We start from the raw sequence: 22186 nt of genomic DNA on the forward strand, positions 1-22186 counted from the left end.
CAAAAGTACAGTATCACATCTTATTGCTTTAGCCAAAAGAAAATGCTAAATGCGAAGTCATATCTCGTAATATTCTATATATAAGGAAACTCTCTTAATTATGTCTGCCTAATTACATCAAAACTATACTGTTATTTAACATGGGAAGTATATTTATCCTTCACGTGATGAAAGTTTGTGATTGCTTCACTAACCTGAACTTGCTTACACACGCTTTTTTTCTCTTTTTTTAAAGCCAAATGCTATTACAATTAACAAAAAAGCATCAAATATTACATCAGATTTAACCAAATTACAGCATAACACTTGTATTTGTATATTGTCACAAGGCCCAAAACATACATTTATCATCAAGCCAGACACCACAAATCAAAAGCAAGACATTATCAAAAGGAAATGCTATTATATACACAAATCAATATATGCTAAGTATTGCTGCCCATTAAGTACAGGTTTTCTTTTCCCATTTTGTGGTACTATATAGAAGAAACTGTCTAGGATCTAAAGGTAAAATGGAATACTATAAACACTAATAATATATACTTTTGACCATCTTACATTTCCTGTAGCCTGCCTCATACTGTTTCATGGACATTTTGCCATGTTCCCGTAGGAAAAGCACAGAGGTAAACAGGCTGAATAATAAAATGAATGATAGCGGAAATCCATTTAGTTATTTTGGTTTCAGGTCCTGGTATTGTACATGCTGGCACCATCTCACTGGCACACACAACAGACAAGGCAGCCTTAATATCATGAGCAAAACCCGTGCTTTTTGATCTATTACAAGTCAAAAAGTGAAAAATTCCATTTGTTAGCCACCTTTTTTGGCATTGTAACATTTAGTCTCATTTTTATCCAAGATTTGTCTTGGATTTGTAGGAGTTTCATAGGTGTATTCTCAAGGGAAGTTCATTTTCAACAAGAAAAGCACTCAGAGAGCTCAGTACTCCACCAAGGCTGCTCAGTCGTTGTATCATTTCTGATGACTGAAATCTTGAAAAATTTAGCGACAGAAATCACGGTACTATAGAATGTGTCCATTTAATATAGATGTACCCACAAACAAAATGACCTTGCACTGAGCACAGGCGTGTGTTATGCAGGTGTACGTTACGTACAGATACCGAATCACGTGACTTAAATATGTAGCAGGTGATGGGAATTGATGGGACTCAGAAACACCTCAACAATTTAATCATTTATTCCTTGTATCATTTCCGATGGATAAGTCCTGATAAATCCGCAGCTGTCGATTTGTAGTAGGATCACAATCATGTGATCGTCAGCAGGCAGCTGATGTAGTGTTCACTTGTAGTCATAGTTACAGTGATGCCGTGCTGCTATCTCACAATGATACAGAAATCTTTCAGAAATCCGTGGAGCCAGACTATAAGCTGCATCACTGCCAAAATCTGTCATTTCTGATGTTCCCTGAAAATTTCATCCAAATCCGTTTTGAGTCATGTTGCTAACAGACAGACAGACAGACAGACAAACCAACGTCGATCGTCACGTAACTCAACCGTTCCTTAGCAGAGTAACAATGACAGACTTCTTGGCAAACTATCATTTTCTATAAATCAGCTAATAGCTTGTTCAGTGTGTGACATAAGTATCTCAAAAACTTATTTTGGAAATGAAGAATTGATCGAAACATCTGCATGAAAAGGTCATCATCCTGTTTTACTGCTGCTTCAGCATTTGTGAATTCTTATTTTTCATGGAAAATGTGCACACATTGTTAACACAAATGAGGACCCTTTACAAATATTATGAAAAAAAATTACCGAATGCTTCCTGTTCTCTTCATGCAGACAAACTGCATTTGCTAAAAATCCTCAAACATTTTCCTTCTGAAGCCTGAGGTGAAGGGTACTCCTTTGTACCAGTAAGCTGTTATCCCTCCTGGATTGTACAGCTAGCGAAGCAGTGTAAACACAGACTCATGTGCCCCAAGTGTGGTGTCTGCCCAACAATGAGCTTTTCTGAGACATCAGAAATGCAGTCAGACATGTTTCAGCATAAACTAAACTTGTTGTGTTGATCACAGTGTGGGGACATGTCACCCAACAGCAACGTCAGTAACATTATGACTCTTTCATGTGTTTTTCGGATGACAGTGGAGTCCAGCTGTTGATGATACTGAAAAAAGTTGAAATAATGTCAGCTTTATCCCAGAATGCCGTGCTTTGCTTTGTCACAGGCACCACAGGAAGCAACCAGGGTCGCATTAGGAGAAGTTAGGTCAACTTCTATAGCACTTGATAAAATTACACTGACATCAGCTTAGTGGTTAAACACTGTAACCTTGCACTCAAGTATGTGAGTGGGCTTTTGTTTTGTGCGGCTGTGGTGTGCATATGCTCGCATGTTACTTCACTCTGATAAATCGCACGTTTTTTTTCCCCAACATGGATTAAATATGTCCACCGTTGAATATAGGTGAAATTGTCAATAAACATTTGACAGAAAGTCCAATAAATGGAAGCACAGTCCAGTCTACACACCCTATAATTCTACCTTGTGGGCTGAATTCTGCTCAAGTAACTTTCAGTAATTGTCTCACAGATTACACAGTTTCACATGGTAAAAGCACAGGACCCAGACTGCGCTTTTGAATCATTTATTAGTGATGTTTCCCGCTAAAGCAGAACACCTGTGTCTGGAGCACATTCACCATCATTCTCTCACCGAGACTTCATTACAAACAAGCAATGTCCTTTCTTTTCACAGAGGGAATCCCCAAAATGCATTTTTATGATGATTGAAAATGGGTTGTGGAAGTTGTGCTTTATTAATCCCCATGGCTCATAGATAGAGGTCTGGTCAAGCACAATGGGAGAATAATTCCTAATAGCTATTTTCTGTTTATTGCAGTGTGCAAAATGTCTGTGTTATGAAAACCAATTAATTAAGACATAATTTTTTAGTAAAAATCAAGTTAGAGGAGTCAGCGGAACAGTATGCAGATTCCCCCTTCCCTCAGTATGTCTGCACCTGCTGGGTAGCTAACATTAACTAGCCACAGTCTGCAGATATTAGGCAGGTGTCTTGTCGAAACACAACCAGCAGGAGCAGATGAATTGGTGTGCTCTGTCTGTGCTGAAACGGATTATTAATGTTAATGCTTTAGTTTTGGCCTCTATCACTGCCAGTCCATAAGTCTTTGAAATAACCTGTATTCTCTCGATATGCACAGTATTACAGGTGTGGCAGGGCTTTTTATTATTCTTCCACACTGTTTTGCACCTCACCTCCTAAAAATATCATCAATCTCTTATGTTGCAGTGTTTGTGCAGTTTGCAGGGAGGACAAAAGTGACTATGAGTCAAATTTAAAATTCCAACTTGACTTGCCATTAAGTGATGTCACTGAGCCCTAGCTGAGATTACTAGACATCTGCCAGTTTAACAGGAGGAATATCTGCAAAGCTTGTTTAACACGCTGAGAGTAAATCATTGATTGAATCTCCTTTATCTAGGAAGTACATAAAGCACGTTATTATTACTGTTCATGTGATTTATTGATGCGTGTTTCAGCACAGGGCATTTACAACGTATAGTTGGAAGCATTTATCCGTCTTTGTGCTTCAGCTTTCAAACGCCCACCTAGTTTTTAAGACTGATTTAGTCATGTTGCATTATATTAACAGCTCCGGTATTCAGTGGGTAAGCTTTAAAAACATAATTAGACTGAAGTGAGACTTGACCTCTTTTCCTTCCTGTATACAGGACGTTCTGACTGTAAATACTTCCTAGGATCTTCCCTATCTACTCTGACATGACCACAAGATTTAATACGGCTTTAAAAAACATGTACCGATGAAAATGCCACCTGCAAACATTATCTACTCTGTCAGTGTCTATAGGCCAAGATGACACACTGTAAAATGGCCACATCGGCAACATACTGATAACTACATCCCAGCGGCGGATCTGTACAATGTGACATTACATGATGACACATCCCCAGTAGAAGCAAAAATATACAATAGTTATCACATCATAAGACCACTGGATTCAAAACTGCACCCTTGATTAAAATGCAGAGTGCCGTCTCTGGCAGTAGACAATGGCAGCTAAATCCTCTGACAAGAGGAAGAATTCTCAGCCACGCTTCCTCTCCTCGCCTTTCTTTGTGCTTGTGTGTGTGTATATGTGTGTATTGTGCTCAGTGTCTAACTGCTTAAAAATGTTTTGCATGATTTACTTTCTCCACCCCAGTAATGTCAGCCCTAGAAATCTGGAGCTGAATCAAGATCACCCTTTGTTTACGAAGCCATGAACTTGTTGACAAAATGCTAAACTCTGGCAGTGTGGGTGGTACTTTCATAAAATTATTTGAAGCTTAAGAGCCAGGGGCATAATTTTAATCAGCAGGCACTATACAATATGTGGTCATGCTGGACTTTAAAAAATGCCAAAAGCATAACTGAACATAAGCTTTTTTCTTTAAAACTGTTCTCCTAATACCAGTGTTATGTCAGACTATTTATACTGAGGCAGATTTTACATTTTCAGCTACACAATTAGCCAGCCGGTTTATACTGTGGCGTGTAATGATGTCTGCATTCTTTACACCCTCAGCTACATTAACTGTTGACATCACTCTGTTAAAGTTGCCTTACTACTGACATGATTCATCATGTCATTCTTCTATCACTTACAGTCTTTCGCAGCTGCCTTGTCAACCAGATGAGCCGTACATAATTAAGATGATAATCCACGGCGGAGACCTGACCCTGTCACAGCATTGAAAATAAGGCTGACCAGCCTGGGGGCATATTTCACCCTCCTTTTGATGGCCACACATTCCTGCTATGCTACTCCCAGATTACTCATATTTTACCCAAGTAGAGCACACAGTAGCATTATACCGGGCAAACTTTTGCAAACACATTGATGGATTCGCATGAAACATTGTAAAAAATGTCTCTATTTTATTATTATTTTTTGATCATTTGTCTATTTATATTTTTGGAGACAAATTAAGAGGTTTCACAGTTATTTGTTAAGGCTGCCGGGACTTGGCACAGAGAAAAAACCGGCTTAGAGAAATCTGCAAGGGCTGCTGGAGATTGCTGAAAAAACAACATGCAAGACATCTAAAGAGTTTCTAGAGTGGTGTGTTTATGCTGGACCGTATGCCACACTATAACCCAAGTAGGGCTCCGTGGGCAAAAGCCGAGAAGGACACTGCTGTTTTCTTTTTTAAAAAGGCACTAAAAAGCAAGAGTAACATTTGCAAAAACTTTCATAGATAAGCCACAGTCTTTCGGGGATAAGAGAGAAGTGAAAGTACAGAAGTAGAGCTCTTTGGGAATGCAGTGCATCCGTTTGTTTATAAGCAACAAAATGAAGCACATAATGAAAAGAACACCCTCCCTACTATAAAACATTGTGGAGGTTCCATCATGCTGCAGGGCTGCTTTGCTGCCTCTGGTACTGGAAGCAATGACTGTATCAAAGGGGTGATGAAATCAGAAGGTTACCAAGATATTTCGAGCAAAACGTGTTACCCGGCGGTAGAAAACAAGGTTTGAGGCAAAGGTCTCGGTCTCTCAGCAGGACGACGACCCAAAGCACGTATCCAACAACACAAAAGAATGGTTGAACAGAAAAAATGGAGTGTTTTAAACTGCCTGGCCATAAGAGCTTCCACATAATCCCACTGAAATCCTTTGGAGAATCTGCCATTGTAAAAAGGACTCATACAAACTTAAAAGAGCCTAAATACATAGCAATGGATGAAAGATGCACAAGACTGACTGTATTAATGAGCCAAATATTAGTAAAGGATGCCTATAATGTGCCAATAACCTTGGACATTTTATTCAAATATTCTGATTATACAAAATGTGTTCATTTGCATTTATTTCTGAAGATTTTTATGAGCCATGTACTTGAAATTCAGGAATGCCAATAATTTTGAGCAGCAGAACTAATGATTATCAACGCAGACTTCATTTGCAGCATCTTCTGTGGTGAATTTCAGGCTGGTAGTTTATGGAAATTTTGCTACACCAGGCATTTTAATCGGCCGAGAGCTGCCAAACGCACATAAATTAGGGTCCATCATATGTAAATAAAAAGACTGGTGCAGCATGTCCTTGTTTCCACAACTGAATCAATTTATCAGTCTGTGATCAAATCAGTGCTCATTTAGATGTTGTGCGACAGTTTAATAAATCAGCTGTAGAGAGGTTCATACGTCTCCTAGTGTTTGAATCTGTGCCGTTTCCAAGACAGCTTGATAAATGACGGCCAATATTTTCAAGGGTGATGTCTGCATGTCATTTCCTGAAAATACTGGCTGGGCTCTAGCAGCTGTGACCATTGTAGGAATACATTTTCTAAGTCAGTTTAAGGAAGAGAATAGATGTCCTTTGAAAAGACATCAATCCCCAAACACCCACCATGACAGTACGTCCAGTCCCCTGATCCATCCTCACGCAGTGCACTTACATCACTTCCAGATATTCTGTGGCTTTGCTGTTCCTTATTCCTCGCAACTAATAGCAGTAACAACTGTTAGTGGCTTGCGCTGCTGTTTGGCTGGGCTGACAAAGCCTACATGAAAGAATAGTGGGAAACATAATCATTTCATCAGTTCAGCCAGCCCCAGCAGTCTTTGAAGCTTTTGCACCCTGCATCATTACAGCATGGGAACACCCTGTTGTCTAGCTCTATACTGTATATCTGTGTTTGTGTATACAGTCACTGTCTCCACAGTAGGATCTGCCACAACCAGCAGCTGGTGCATTACTGTTACCGTGCTATCATTAGCAAGTTTTTTATTTGATCCTCTGCTGGCTCCATTTTGCTGCTAGACCTGAGGCCATTTTTCTTTCCGTTTTTCCAAACTACCCTAATCCCTGATTAGTGATACCTACGAAACAGCAACCCACCCAGAGGAGCAGCTTGAATCATCATTATCTGGGTTTACAGAAATGCTCATATCTTTCTCTGTAACCCTTCCTTACCGACACCTTTAAATTAACAGCAAAAAAGCTGCCACCTCTTGGGAGCTCGTTTCGCTGGTCACATGCTGTGTAGAATTAGAATCTGTCCTTTTGTGTGCACTTGTGTCAGCCCTCCCCATGCCACTCAACCCGCCCGCCCTCCTTACCTCCCCATTACATGTCATTTGTGAGAGGCATCGTGTGAAAGATGAAATGAGACCGGAATGAATCTGCATCTAGAAAACTTGTTTTCTTGTCAGTCATTTCAGGTTTCTGCAGCTATCTGGCTGGCTTGTAATCCTGAGCTCCACACCGTATAGTTAAAAGGTCACATATTGAGTGGTGGGTTTGACAGTCGCGAACAAGGAGTTGAAATAGACCATCAGGCAGGCAGGGATGGAGTCCGAGGCAACTGTGAAGGTGGATCATGTTTAGACACAACAATCTGCTCCCTTATTTATCGGCACGTTTTTACAATTCTCTTTTTTGCTGCCGTAAATTCACGTGGCGTGTTTCTGTACACGTCTTCGCAGATAGCTGCACCTTTGATGTATTTTTTGATTGAACTTTACGTGACATTGAAAATTCAAGGAGCAACAAAAACAAAATGTGTCGGTCTTCATAAAGGAGCTAAAATGTGGCTCTTTTTTTTTCTGATAGTATGCTGTATATCCAGCATGAAAACTGTGGTACAGTGTAGATAACTCCTTAATCCATTTATTTGGTTCTAAGTAGTTCTGCACTTAATGCCATCATTGAGTTTCAGCATCAACATTGCAATGTGCAAATGTGCAATAGTTTTATTGCAGGAAGTGCAACGTGATGTCAGGCAAGTTAACTGTACCACGTCATGCAACAACTTTTTCTGCAGTACGCTACAAAACAATACCTCTACAAGAGAAATCTCTCTTTTTTTGTCCTTTTAAGCTTTTATTTACAAGATATGCAGTTTGTTCACGTGCAAGCTTTGCATGAGCTCAGCAAAATGAGTGAGGAAAAGGAGAGAAACATTTAAATAGGAAAATTTGGTTGCATAAAAAAATGCTTTGCAATTTGTTGGGCTGCATACTTAGTAGAATGTTAATCACAGTCACAATTTTTTTCCTATTGTAGCTTATTTTAAATTGTTTTAAATACAAATTCTAATTTTATTTTTAATATATTTCTGATTTTCCTGTTCTTTTCTATGTTTTATTATATTTATCATTTTAATTGTGCTTTTTATGGTTGTCTGAATGTTTTTAATGTTTTAATGTAAAGCACATTGAGTTGCCCTTGTGTATAAAACGTGCTATACAAATACAGCTACCTTGCCTTGCCTTGCGTTGCTAGTTTTGACCCCCCAAAATTGAATAAACATGAACAACGATAATACCAATATTGAATAGTGCAGTGCTAAGCAGCCTGCTGTTAGCCTTTATTGATGTGTCAAAGGAACATAAGTAAACTGTAGTTTGTTTCAACTGGCAGAGGTTCAGTAGGTGAGGTGATTTAGGTGGAGTTTTGCCACTGAATTCTGGTGAATTTTGATGCAGAGATATGTACATTGGAAGAAATGTGGCAAAACATTGAAGTATAAGCAGCGTTGTGTTTATTTCAGTGTGAAAGTACAAAATATTTTGCCTCTAAAGTCAATTAATTGTTGTGGTAAATAGGCAATTATGATCTCAACATTAATCAGACTAACTTTGATTGTCATTTTGACCATAATTATTCACCCCCAGTCAGTTTTTATGGAAATGTTTTGGTGAGAAAAAGGATGCTGCTGGCAAAAATTGAAAATTGGTACTCTGTTTACTGTGTCCTGAGATTGTTGCCACGACGGCCATTTAACTCGGCACCACAAAGCGCTGTATGAGTCTAAAAAAAAGCAAAAAAAAAAAAACTATTTTGGATGCCAGTGCTGCTCCATACAAGAAAGCCTCAGAATGGTCCGCTCTCCCCTACAACAAGAGTGGAATCCTTCTTGACTAATTCTTTCTATTTTCATAGCACAATATACATATTGCAGAAAAACAAAATAACTTTTTTTTTTTTTTTTTTTCCCAGTATCTTGCAGCCTTAATTCTGACTACTGGTATGTTGAAGTCCTAACAGGCAACTCTCATACTGTTTTGTGTCCCCTAACTGATAACATTGTTTGGTCAGACTGTTACAGGAGGAGGTTGGAAAATACAATGATGCAATGCAGGGAAGAGAAAACGATGATGAAATGGGATTATGTCTTCTGGTATTAAGAACAGATCCTGGAATTGAATTGACCTACTGTAGCGCCGTTTCAGGTGTTGTAGCCGATTTGTAGCATTTGGCTTTTGCTGAAGCTTCAGTCTTTTCAAAACCAATCCCACACACTCTCAGACAGCCACGTCATGGTTGTGTATGCATCCGTATGCATGTGTGCGCGCGTGTGTGTGTGTGTGCGTGTGATAAATTGACTTTTTCAGCTCTGCAGTGAAACAAAAGTACATCAATGATACTCAAACCTTCTTCTCACCCCATTGACTCATTTTTTTTCTCTTTACCACAGCTCTGCTCTCACAGATATCACACCGCTCTCTTATTTTCTCACCCTCTCTAACCTATTCTCAGCCTCTCCCTCCCTTGCTTCTCTTCTCTCCTGCTGCCCTTCCTTCAGTCCCTCCCTCGCAAACTACTTGCTATTCAGTTCAGGGAGGCTGCAGGCAGCATTGCTCTAGCTCCCCATACTGCTGCTGCAGGACTAGACTTTTTTATTCCCTGCTCTCTCTCTCTCTTTCTGTCTGATAACCAGACATTTCCCCTCACTCCTTTTCTTATTCTCTTGAAACTTTGCACCTAAAACCTTGGCTTACATCCCAACACACTTAATATTTAACCCTCCACATTCTGTCCATGCTTCCTATTCTTTTTATTTCCAGTGTTCTTTTGAGAGCACATGAACTATGAAAAGATGAGTAAATCAGCAACATCACCATTACTACAGCAGAGTTTCATCATGTTGCTTTTTTTTTTTTTTTTTTTTTTTTTAGGCAGTTCACGTTGTCGGTTCAGGAAGGTTTCTTTTCATGTAAGCCAACCATTAACTACTGACGTAATTTCCCAGGCTATTTTGGGATAATTTCCTTTTACTGTATTAAAAAAAAGAAAAAGAGGAAGGAGAGTAATAGTTTACAGCTACATAGTGCCATTGTACTGAATCAGACTAAAGGGAAATGGATAATAAAGTCTTAATGGTGCCTGTTGCCCTTGTCTGTGTTAAACGGCTATGGAAGGTCTGAATGTTCTCGAACTAGTTTGCATCCATGAATTCACGGCCTTGGTTCAGGTTATGACAGATTAATACATTACAACCTTTTTTTTTTTCATTTTTCAAGCACCAACAAGGCAGATTTTCACTTAATGTGTGCTTCCTAAGACCAAAGTACACATTTTATTCTTGGTAAAAAAAAAAAAAAAAAAGTAGAATCAGATACTTTTTGTTCACATATGGCCACTGAACAAAGAGCACAGCGACGAGAGAGACATGCAACCAGATGCTCTTTGCTTTGTGTGTGTCTCTGTTATTTTTCTATTTTGTTAGTTTCTTCCACTTCTTCTGTCTCTGCTGCAGTTTCTGCTTTGTGCCTTAGTTCTTGGTCTTTACTATTTATTTTCATTTATGTCAGGTTTTAGTTTTGTTTGTGTACTTGTGAAATTATTACTTATATAAAAAGTAAAGTGTCCAGTAGAGGGACGGTTTAAGATGTGTACCACTGCAGTACTCTCTGTTTGATTCTGGCTCAGAACCTCTGCTGCATGTCATCCATATTTCTTTCATTCTCTGTACCCTTTGTTTAGACAAAAGCAAAAATAATAATGCAGCATTTTTGCAAGTTTGCATGCATTTAGGGAAACAATCTTGTTTCCTCAGCTCTAGTGTATTTAGCTTGAATATTATACTTTACATACAAAGTAATTTATTGTTATGTCTAGGGCTGAAAGTTTCCTGGAGTTATTTGAGTAATTCGATAACTAAAATTCCTCGAGGCAAAATTCTCCGAATCGAAACTTTGTTTAATCCACTACATACTAGACCCCAGGTCACTAACTGGCAGACCGTGGTCCATGGTCTGAGTCCAGATCCACACTTCATCCTGTACGGACCTGGACCTATAATTAATAAATTATAAGGGGATTTTAAATTTAAAGGGATGCTTCTATTTTAACCAGCACAGGTTTTCTAGTGTTTATCCCATTTAGCAGATCGGAGGACTGAACTACGAAGACGGTTAGTCAGACCTCAGTCAGAGTTAACAGGTATGAAGGTGGTTTTCAACTTTCTTTGTCAACTCAGATTTTCTGATTCAAACTCGTCACACAAACAGGAGCGTTTAACCATCATTTGACTCGTTTTCCGCACTCAGTGAACCGATGATGTTCAGCTGCTTCAGCCAACAGGTTGTTTTAATAGACAACAATGAGGAACATAAAAATTATGATGGTATGAAGCTGCAACTAGAAATGATGTAAGACAGGAATGCTGGTAGAAAACTGTTAACCGTGCATTAATGTATTAATTTTACTGATCAATGCAGCTGATTATTGATAACAGACAACTGCACAATAAAACCATCAAACTACAGATATTCAAACATGATACTGTATTGAAGTGCATGTAGGTCTGACACTGTCTCATAATGAAGGAAATCACTTTAATTTGTGACCAAATCAAAGTGAAGCTAATGTTACTGATTAAATATTCTCTGTAATAAATACTGATAAACTGATCAGTTTTCTTATTTGTGTTCTATCAGCTGCAGTATCAGCAGAGTAAGCGGACCAAACATAAAAACATATTTATGTGATTTCTACATCATCAACTAAATACATGTGGGGTTCCTATGAGTTTGAGTTTTAGTTAAAAACCCCTGTACTATACTATATATGTACAATACACCTGTACTATACTATATATGTACAATACACCTGTACTATACTATATATGTACAATACACCACAGATGTCTGCCCGTGTTCCACCAGGACGGTTATTTCTGTTGCACAGTGCACTCACTTCCGCTTTTTAACACTCTTGCCAAGCACAGATTCCGATTACTCGATTATTCACCAGAATAATTGGTAGAATACATTGTACTTACTAAAAAAATCGATAGCTGCAGGCCTAGTTATGTCCTAATTTTTACAATTCAAGAATATGCGTTTCAGTCCAACAGTTAACCATGTATCCATTCACACATTCTCTGTTTACTCTACATAAACCTCCCATTCTGCCTCTGCATCAGCGAGGCTGAATGGGAGGTTTATGTTGTGATCAGTTCATCCTCAAGGATGAACTGATCACAATTTGGCTGTCAGAAGTCACTGACCCCACTAAGCACATTTTTGGCCATAATTCAGAAATTCATAGGCTGTTTACAACAAAGTCTTGCAAAAATGTCTAAAAGGACAAAATGATGAAGCTGATGAAGTGATGTTTTATATCCAAAAAGGTCTAAGGTCAATTCCACCGTGGCATCATAAATGTTCTGTAAAAATGCTTTTCCGGCCATCATTCAACACCATTAACCCAGGAACAGAAAGGGAGATTATGGCTGTATTTTACATTTGGCCGAACACTGATGTGATGACACTAATGTTGGGTGTCCACATTGAAAGTGTAATGATTGTATAGATCTTCTCTGCCACCGAGTTAAGGAAGTGTGTGAAGTGGTTTAGAAGTTGTACAGCAAAATCTATATTCTCTAAATGAAGACAGCATGTTTCTTGCTGGAAATGGAATAACGATTTGACATAAACGTCAAAATAGTGATAACTTCCATTTCACACAACAAAATAAGCTTAATACATTTCATTAAATTCTTCCAAAGTGTTCACTGCATATTTAATGTGAATTTGGGCAGGCATGGATACTAAACTGCAACTCGCCTAGTTGGTGAAGACGTACAACCGCGAGGCAGTAATTCTAGTTTCATACTTGCGATGTGCTTGATGATAAGCCAGATGCTTCCTCTCATCCACAGCCTGCTTGACCACAGATGTTAATAGCCAATGACAGGCTCACAGTCTAAACATGAGCCAGTGTAATGAGAGGAGTAAGCAAACGGCATCAGCCATTAAACATAAGAGGGTCTGTGCCAGAAGGCACTCCGGCTCCTCCTCAGGCAGTACTGTTCTAGGCTATATTAACTCTAACTGACAAGAGACTGCCAGGCTCAAACAGCACTGTTATAGACACTATGGGCAACCATGTGAAAGGAGGAAAGACAAGACGATCCGCGATAAGTAGCACATACAGGGTTTGGAGTGTGTTGGCTGTCCTGAGGCTCTGCACAGGAGCTTTGCATGCTCATTTATTCTACCATAGCAGAATTTTATTTATTCTTAAAGAAGTGTGTGTGAGTGTGTGTGTGTGTGTGTGTGTGTGTGTGTGTGTGCTTTTATCACTAAATGAGTTTATGGTTTTCTAACAACATACTAATAAATGATGGGATGACTCAATGCTTGGATTTTTAACTTTGTGCTGAAAATGATAAAAAACAAAACAAAAAGGCAACCTCTTAACACAAAAGCAGATACAAGCACGTTCCACTTCAGGTCCTAACAGATTGATTAATTACTATATGATGAATACTACCAAAGATTTTTTGGTAATCCTAGTTGAAATTTGTTTCGAATGGGTTTGTAGCTGTGCAGGCAACCTGAGCATCCCTTAGGCCTTTCTCAAAATTACAACTAATGTGTACAATTAGAGGAACATAAAGGAGAATAACATGTAGTATCATTAAACCTCATTATTAAAAAAACAAAAGTAGGGTGTTCAGACCTATATGCATGTCTTTAAAGACATTACATGCACAGTATGTAACTGATACATATTAATCGAAACCTACAAGTTATTTTTTTTTCTTTCTTTTTTTTTTAAACATTTAATTTACATATTATTTTGCTATTCACAGCAGCATAAAAATCATGCTGCTGTCATGACAAACATAAGCCAGACCATGTAAAGGCCTGAGAGGCATGGTGTAAAAATAATGCATCTTGTCAGTGCCATCCAAAATCATGTGTGCTGGGAATAGTTCTCACCCATTTGCAGTGCCTGTAACTCAAATAACACAATCTACCTCTTCCCTATCAGATCTTTTTTTTTCTCTTTTTGTTTTGGTCATGGATGCAATAAGTCAAAAAAGTAAAATATTTTAATTAGTATCTAATGTATGTAATCAACTTCGATTGACCATAACTATTTTTTTGAATTCATTTCATTTTATATGCTGGATGTACATTTTTATTTAGTTAGTCTAAAGCTTCCTTAGACAGAATTTCAGATGTAAAGTTTAAAATAAGAAATACATCTAAATTTTGTTTTCTTTGCCTACTTGTCAGTTGGCCAGCAGCAAAACTGCATCAAAGTCAGCATCTAATACACTCTAGAACAGATTAAAACAGATGAACAGAATTGATTAGATAAAACTGAAATGAAAAGAATATAACAAATGGAACTCAGCTAACTGTTGTCATTATTTCTAAAGCAAACAAAGTAGACATTGACCACTGGTTAGTGAAAGCATTTGTGCTGTGCCTTTGGCTGTATTCGTGATTAAGATGCGTAATTACGGACAAATTTGGGGACAACTTTGCATGTTGTTGTTCTAAATGAATAAATGAGGGAGAAAACTGATAGGAAACTGGATGCTCCAGTATTTTTTTCCCCCTTATTCTAGAGCCACGCAGGTAGAACGTTGACTCTGAGCTGTCTGTGGTGTGAATGTGAGTGTGAATGGTTGTCTGTATGTGTTATCCTTGTGATAGACTAGAGACTCGGATTGATTCCGTCCCCTGCAGATGTAGAAAATGGATAAATGGGGAAAAACAAAATCCCAAGTAATCTTTCCATCTTTCCAACTTTTTTTTTGTTTGTTTTTTTTAACCTTTGACCCCCTCAGAACAACATGCAGCTAACTGACCCATTTAAATATATATGCACACACTCAGAAAAAAAACAAAAAGGATTCATAGCCTCCTCTGTCTTCATCTCGCTGTGCCCCGAAGGATATTTCTTTAGTTATTCACTGCAGCATTTTATTGCGCACTGTACTGTATTAGTATCATTGGACTTTTGAATGGCTTAATGAGATTATGATATGGAATCTATTTCTGTACTATGTTGCTCTGTCATCTCATTTAAAATGAGAAAAAAAAAATCCTAATCAGTGCCGCTCATCTCGAAGTATCTCTCCGGCCGCAGGCATTCTGGCATGTTTTCTTATTCCAGTATCCTGTAATCAAACTAGCTGATAGCCACCGCTGCACCTCTTTAAGTTGCACTTAATGAGAACAAGTCAAATTGGCCCATCTGTGGCACTACAGCTGAGAGAGCGCAACTTATCTTAATGAGGATCTAGCTACCCATTATCTGCTGGTAACCCGACCAACGTGTCACCACTATTATTATCCCCCTCCCCAAATACACAAACACTTTCTCACTCTCTTGTTATCAGCTTGCCTTCCCCTTTAAGCCTGCTGCAGACAGTGTAACCACATTGGACAGTAATTGTACCTCTAGCTCCTGCCTAATTGAATTGACAAGGAGCCGGAATTGATATCATTTAACACATTGATCTTGGGAGACAATGAGACACAATGCCTTATACCCCCCTTCCCTCCACCTGACTGCTATTTTCTTCCCTCTGATTCATCTGCCCATTCCTTTGATTTGAAATGTTATTGCCTACAAATTACCAGATTCATTCCTCACTTCATTCACCACCTCTCAGATTCAGCATTTTTTTCCAGTGTCATTTTTATTGCATTGGTTTCAAGGGAGGTGCATGGATGTGGAGATAAAGAACTCAGTTAATCATCAGATGCTTTCACCGTTTCTTTTGATGCATTGGTTAACTATTGGTCCCTGTAATATTCATTAAAATGTGTTAATTTCTTTGTTGCCTGAAGTAAAAGCTGTGGACATTTAGTCACATAATGTTCACAAATACCATCAAATAAACATAGAGAACAGGCTGGATTGAGAAATCAGAGAGTGTTAAAAATGTGTTATTCCCCAGCTCTTCCAAAAACATTAATCTACAAATGCACTTCTATATTTGATGGAATTGGAATACCACCTAATTGTGAGCCTTACCTCATATTTTGCATTTCAAAATAACTGGAAACCAGCATTCCAACCAAGTGTCACATTCTTCCACACATCATTCATCTCATATAGATACAACCATGTTTCTTGTGTCATCATTAGAGGGTTTAAGGTCAGAAATGCAGTAAAACAGTTTGCAGTGCACCACAGAATTATACACTTACTTTGGAAGAGCCTGAGAAAACGACACACTCACGGCCTCAGTTGTTCCGCCGGCGTTTGCCGTCCACCAGCAAGAATAACTCCACTTCCACTGCCTCCATTACCCCACACACTGGATGCTTATTTTCAGGCACCCTCTCCTGTCTTCCTCTCCCCAACAGGCAATGAATGAGTGCACACCGGGGGAGTGGGGGGGTGGGGTGGGGGAATAATGGATGGGGACAGTTGGGAACATTGTCGGCAAAGCACCATGGGGAACTGTGTTTACCAGACAACCAAACATGCACATTCCATTATGTGGCAGTCAAAAACTAAGCAATCAATGTTGCTGTATGGGAGACAATTGAATCAACAGCCGGCCGTGTTGTCAAGCTTTTAATAGCTGTGAATTGGAGAGCACAATTGCTTACACATACGGGGCACACCTGGATGTGAATGGAGGAAAGTTAAATAGATTTCCAGATAAGCACGTCTTCACATAAATACAAAAATGTGACTCAGTTTGTTTCTCACACGCGTGTGCACGCACCTATCAAAGACGGCACTTTTGACCGAGCCGAGCTCAATATGAGCCCGACACATTGACTAACCTATGATTCATCATTGTGCTCTGCCTTGCATATAAAGTTTGTGATGGGGAATTCATGCGTAGTGTTTTTAATTAGGTGTTTTATGTTTTGCGGAAAACCCAACATGAGCAATACATTTTTCATAGCATGGTGAAGAAGCTTTGACATATCAAAGCAGAAGAGTAATTACAGTAAAAGGGAAGCATATTTTTCGTAATTGTCCTCTTGCTGATTTGCTGGAATGGTCATAAATATGCTGCATTGATCTGAAAGATTCAACTTTAAGCAAAAGGCTGTGAAAGTTATGAAAAGATATACACACCAATAAGTGCTGCTCAGATGCCTATAGGAGCTCAAAATAACAGATGCAGGGTTTTGTCCCTTTATCCTGACATCACTTTGCTGTTTTAATCTCCTTAAGTCAGATTAAAGAATACTGAGAAGCAAAACAGCTATTCTTGAAAATATAATAGTAAAAAAAATGTTTTTGTCTATTCATCATATGAATACTGAGAGAATCTGTTTGCAGCCTGACCATTTCCTCTTTCAATTAAGGTTATTAGATGTATATTATCATGTAAATATGTTTGAAATGCCCTTAGAAAGGTTCCAATTAAACCTCTTTTTATTTTTGGTGGTGAGCATCTCTAATCCTGTGCATCCCTCTGGAGCCTTAATGACACACTAGGCTCTTTAGGCAACACAATGACTAATGCTGTCATGTCCTCTGCTTTGGCATAGACGAGCTTGTCTGTGCATGAACATCAAAGTGTGAGTGCTTGTATGAGTGTGTAGCACATAATAGAAGGCAACTGAATACTATCTTCAGTTCTTCTCCTCCTCCTGTGTCGATCAACAACTAGCTGAAAACCATTTCCTGTATATTTCAGAATAATATTTGCGAACAATAAATGAAACCACATGCATGTGGTGCCATAGTCAGGTTTGGGTCAGGTGTGTATTCTGTCACTGAATATAGGACTGAACCTGAAACATGTTGTTGAAATGACATGTGCTGGTTGTCCTCCTTTCACTGTAGTGCATTGCTCCCCAAGAAATGGCTGCATTGTGTAATTGCTATTAGGTAAGGGAACGACAAAAATATGAGCTAGGAGACAAACGGCTCATTCCTAATGTTTAACATCCATGTGAACTGAAACTAAAGCTATATGAGCCTTGGCCAAGGGCAAGCCAGCAATACATTGGACAGAAAAGGGAATCATATCTGTTTTTTATGGCTACAGGCTCTTTTCATTAAGTAGTACTTTCACATTGGTGACCTTGCACACATGTGAATTCCCCACAGCCCAGGCACACATTGAAAAGCACATGGAATTTGGAGTATGACACACACAAAATGTGGAAAATAGAAAAAGATCATGGGTGCTTGTCTTTAAGTCGGCATCTTCCTGAATGTCAACCCTTTTGCAAGGCGGGAGAAAAGAAAGTGTTCACACTGACAAATGCACCAAAGTAGTAGTAGCTGGAGCTCACATACTTCCTGACTAAATATGGCTGCAAAGAAAGGACCAAAGTCTTCAGTTTTACTACTTTGTAGGTTTGAGTTCACAGTAGTGGCCCTCTCTATCATTGTGTCGGTGTGATATGAAGCATATTCATAACTAATGTGGAAATAAGAAATTTACAACCTGATAGTGACCAAGGCATTAAAAATGCCAATCAGTGTCAACCTTGGGGTGAGTTTACCATTAGGTACATGTTTGATGTGGACTCATTTAGTTCTCTGTGACACAAAGACACAAGGCATTCTGTTCCACCCAGTTATCTAAAGGGCAGGACAATAGTGCAGCAACGCAGAGATAAGCAACGGCGTTTAGAGTCTCAATTAACAGGATAATGACTAAAAGGCCTTTTTCTTAAACCCTGAAGTGCTGAAGTGGTCAGCACATCTGAAGAAATCTTCATTTGAAGCAGACATGGACTAATAGGAATCCATGTCACCAGGTGTAGCTTGTTTTTTTTTTTTGTTTTGTTTTGTTTTGTTTTGTTGTGTTTTCTGTAAAGGTTCCTGAGCAGTTTGGGGGGGGGGGGGGGGGTTGCCTGGCAACAATACAAATAATTTTCTCAGCTGGTATTGCTTAGCATAAGATGACTCTCTTTTGCAATCTGTTGATCATCCTGCTAGCCATTTTTTTTTCTCTTTTTTTACGCAACAAAAATATTTTATTAATACTACTACTACTACTACTACTACTACTAATAATAATAATAATAATAATAATAATAATAAGCAACAGCTATGTGAAGATTTTGAATTAGCAGATCTGGCTTGTTTGCATACAGCATGAATCACATCCTGAAACAACAGAGCAGGGTTTGAAAGAGATGAGCCACGTTCAAAAAAAAAAAAAAAAGAAAAAAAAATGTCAGCTGTCAATAGAAATGGATTTAGTAATTACCATGGATGAGTATTTATAGACATTCATTCTGAGATGTGGTAACGTTTGACTCCATGCAGCAGCTGACTGAGTGGACCTAAGGGAGAATTTGCAACATTGCAATAAATATAGCATATTCTTCACTTCTAATAAAAAAAATTCTATATTATATTCTTTCAGCCATGTCCCAATTCCCACACTTGTGTTATTGTTGTTGTTGCTTCCTATAATTTGCATGCCTTTAACTTAAGTTGTTGTTTTTTTTTTTGTTTTGTTTTGTTTTGTTTTTTTACAGAGACAATGTGAGTGGAATGTAGAAACCTTGGTGATACATCAATTTTCATAAAACAATCGTGGCATACAAATCAGTCAGATGTTTTGTTTTCTAAGTAACGGGGACGATAATATCCGTAATTCTTGTAGGAAAATCAGGACGCTAACATCACTTTGTAAACCTGTTCATGGCATTTTTAATTATGTAGAGACAGTAATTTATACTGGTCTCAGCAGAAATACCTTCATTAATAGTACATTCAGAGCAGCACGTTTAGGATGTTTACCACTTTCCACTGCCAGAGACACTCGTTTGCATTTCCCTGGATAGATCAGACTTTATAGCATGCGTCCTGGAGCAGAAATGGTTTGCTCCAAGACACTGACACCATCTTTCTAACCTTCAGGCCAAGCTGCCACCCCAGCTCAGATAGTAAAAGTGGAAATCCAATAACTGGAGGAGTATAAATCATGGTTTCTGAGCAAATACAGTAGACAGTACAGTTGTAAGTGGTAAATGGAGTGCGCAGGTGGCATAGCTGAAAGTGAAGCCTTTTCCTTGCCCTGAATGAACACAGTTGGCAATATTTTTGTTTAAAAGATGGATTCAGTGGCAGCACCTACCACAGTGACTCCTACTGGTTGGTTTCTATGCTTGTTAACCAAAAAGTGGGGAAATCTGGAACAGCAAGAAGCTCTCTGCTGTTTGCCTAGTGAAACTCCCTGCCGTCAGGTGAAAAAAAGCAGCTGGTGACTCTGCGTGTATCAGGTGAAATGCGTGGCAGTCTTCACCCCCCCAAAGCCACCAGTAGGAGTTGGCATTGACAGGAAGTGTAGCACACAGGGGAACTGGCGAAAACTAAATTGATATGTGCCAGATAAGCTAGTTGCTAAGTAGCATTACAAACTGTTTCACTGTTTTCACTGACTCCAGTCCATATAAAGACCACATTCATGGCAGCACGTTCTTTTCAGAATAGGAAGTCACACTAAATGCATCTCTTAAGCTTAAGTTTAAGGTGCAATTTGTTACTGCATGTACTGCAACTGCATTCACACTGTGTTTTTGTTTTCTTTCACAGACTGGCAGGAAAGAGAAGGGTGACCCACTGAACTCAGCCATTGACAAAATGACCAAAAAGACCAGGGACTTGCGCAGACAGGTAAGTCCATGGTTTCATCTCCATCTTTATCTCCCTGTGATACACTCTATGCTCATTTTTAAAAAAGAAGACACAACTTTTTCACAAAACTTTAAAGACTTGGTGTTGTCACCCAATGCATTACGGGACCACGACCAAATTTGTTCCAGTTCATTTCAATTATCTGTGGCACATAATTCATTCTTACTGAAGACATAAATCTTTAAAAAAGAGGTCATGATTATGCATGTTCATTTTTCAAGACATTAATCTTTGGCAGTTTTTTGGCAAATGCTTCTCAAACAGCAGTAAATGCACTCACAGCTGATTCGATGTTGTAGTGGAGTGTTTACAGCAGGAGACTCTTACATGTGGAATCGAACCGATTAAAACCACAGCACCCACATTCATCTTATTTAGGAAGCTTGTCCCCATGGTGGAACAGTAGCTCATGTGTTTTAATAGTTTTTGCACCACAATGAAGGTTTAAGGCACAGAGGAATGAGTTACAAATGCTTTGGTGGCTTTTTAGTAAAATCATTGCTACTTTTGGTCTTTTCATTTGTTGATAATAAGAAACACGACGTAAGAATCAGCATTATTGAAGTTTGTGGTTTATTTGTATGACATGATAACAGAACTCAGCATACTGTGTCAGGGGCATAGACAGATATCATATATAAACATTTCACACAAGAAATAATAATCACAGTATTTGCAACACACAGGACCAGAGCATGTGCTTGCTGAGCCTCACTGCTGCCAAAGTGTGATAAGCAGTAGTTACTCTTATCAGGGATCACAGGGGTTCATTTGAGACTAGGCTTTGGGTGATCCTCAAGAGGTCACTCGCAACAGGGATACTGAAACCACAGAAAATTCATTTGAAACTCACAGGAAATATAAACATGGATACCATACACGTGACATGTGACATGGCTATCACCAAGGCAACCAAGCAAGAGGTTCAATCCACTGACCTACTGAGCTACTATCTTTGATATGTTCTAGCTCTCAATACCTAATAGACTTTTTTCTTTTTCTAAGTGGGACACTGCTAAAATAGCTATGCCTGTATTTTTTCACCCTTTTTTCCCCCCTATCCTGTGCTCTTGTTTCAACAGCATTTCATGATTTCATTTGTATGTCCCTTGACATGGTGAACCAAACACTGTCGGCCAAAACTTTCAGCAAACAATCAGCTATATTTGAGGCGTTCATTGATATTGATCTCTGTTCTACTTTTGGATCTCAAACTCTAAGGAGTTGTATCATGAAGCTGCAGTATAATATTCCAAAAGCTACCCTCCAGTAGTGAAGAATAAGTGGATGATTCACGCTGTGATACATAGTATCAGAACTCAAAAGCAATATTGATTTATTTTTCATCTTCACTAAAGGCGAGATTAATCTGGCTTTTCCACTGGTGGATCTCACAAATGCTAACACTTCTACATGAAAAAAAAGAGGACACTTAATGAGCACACATAAGCGTCTGTTGATGTAATACAAGCATGCTTCTGAGGTGCTCTTTCATTTCTAATT

At 38.7% G+C, this 22186-nt stretch overlaps 1 protein-coding gene across 1 annotated transcript in view; it reads left to right on the forward strand.

Annotated features, from left to right (window-relative positions):
- The window catches only part of ctnna2 (catenin (cadherin-associated protein), alpha 2), a 343745-nt gene that overhangs the window by 213678 nt on the left and 107881 nt on the right, over positions 1-22186 (forward strand). Inside the window, exon 8 of the mRNA XM_055009627.1 lies at positions 20582-20662. Coding sequence (XP_054865602.1) covers positions 20582-20662 — 81 coding nt within the window. The remainder of the gene's footprint in view (positions 1-20581; positions 20663-22186) is intronic.

This window comes from Amphiprion ocellaris, chromosome 4 (genome assembly GCF_022539595.1).
Source record: "Amphiprion ocellaris isolate individual 3 ecotype Okinawa chromosome 4, ASM2253959v1, whole genome shotgun sequence".
Classification (NCBI taxonomy): Eukaryota; Metazoa; Chordata; class Actinopteri; family Pomacentridae; genus Amphiprion; species Amphiprion ocellaris.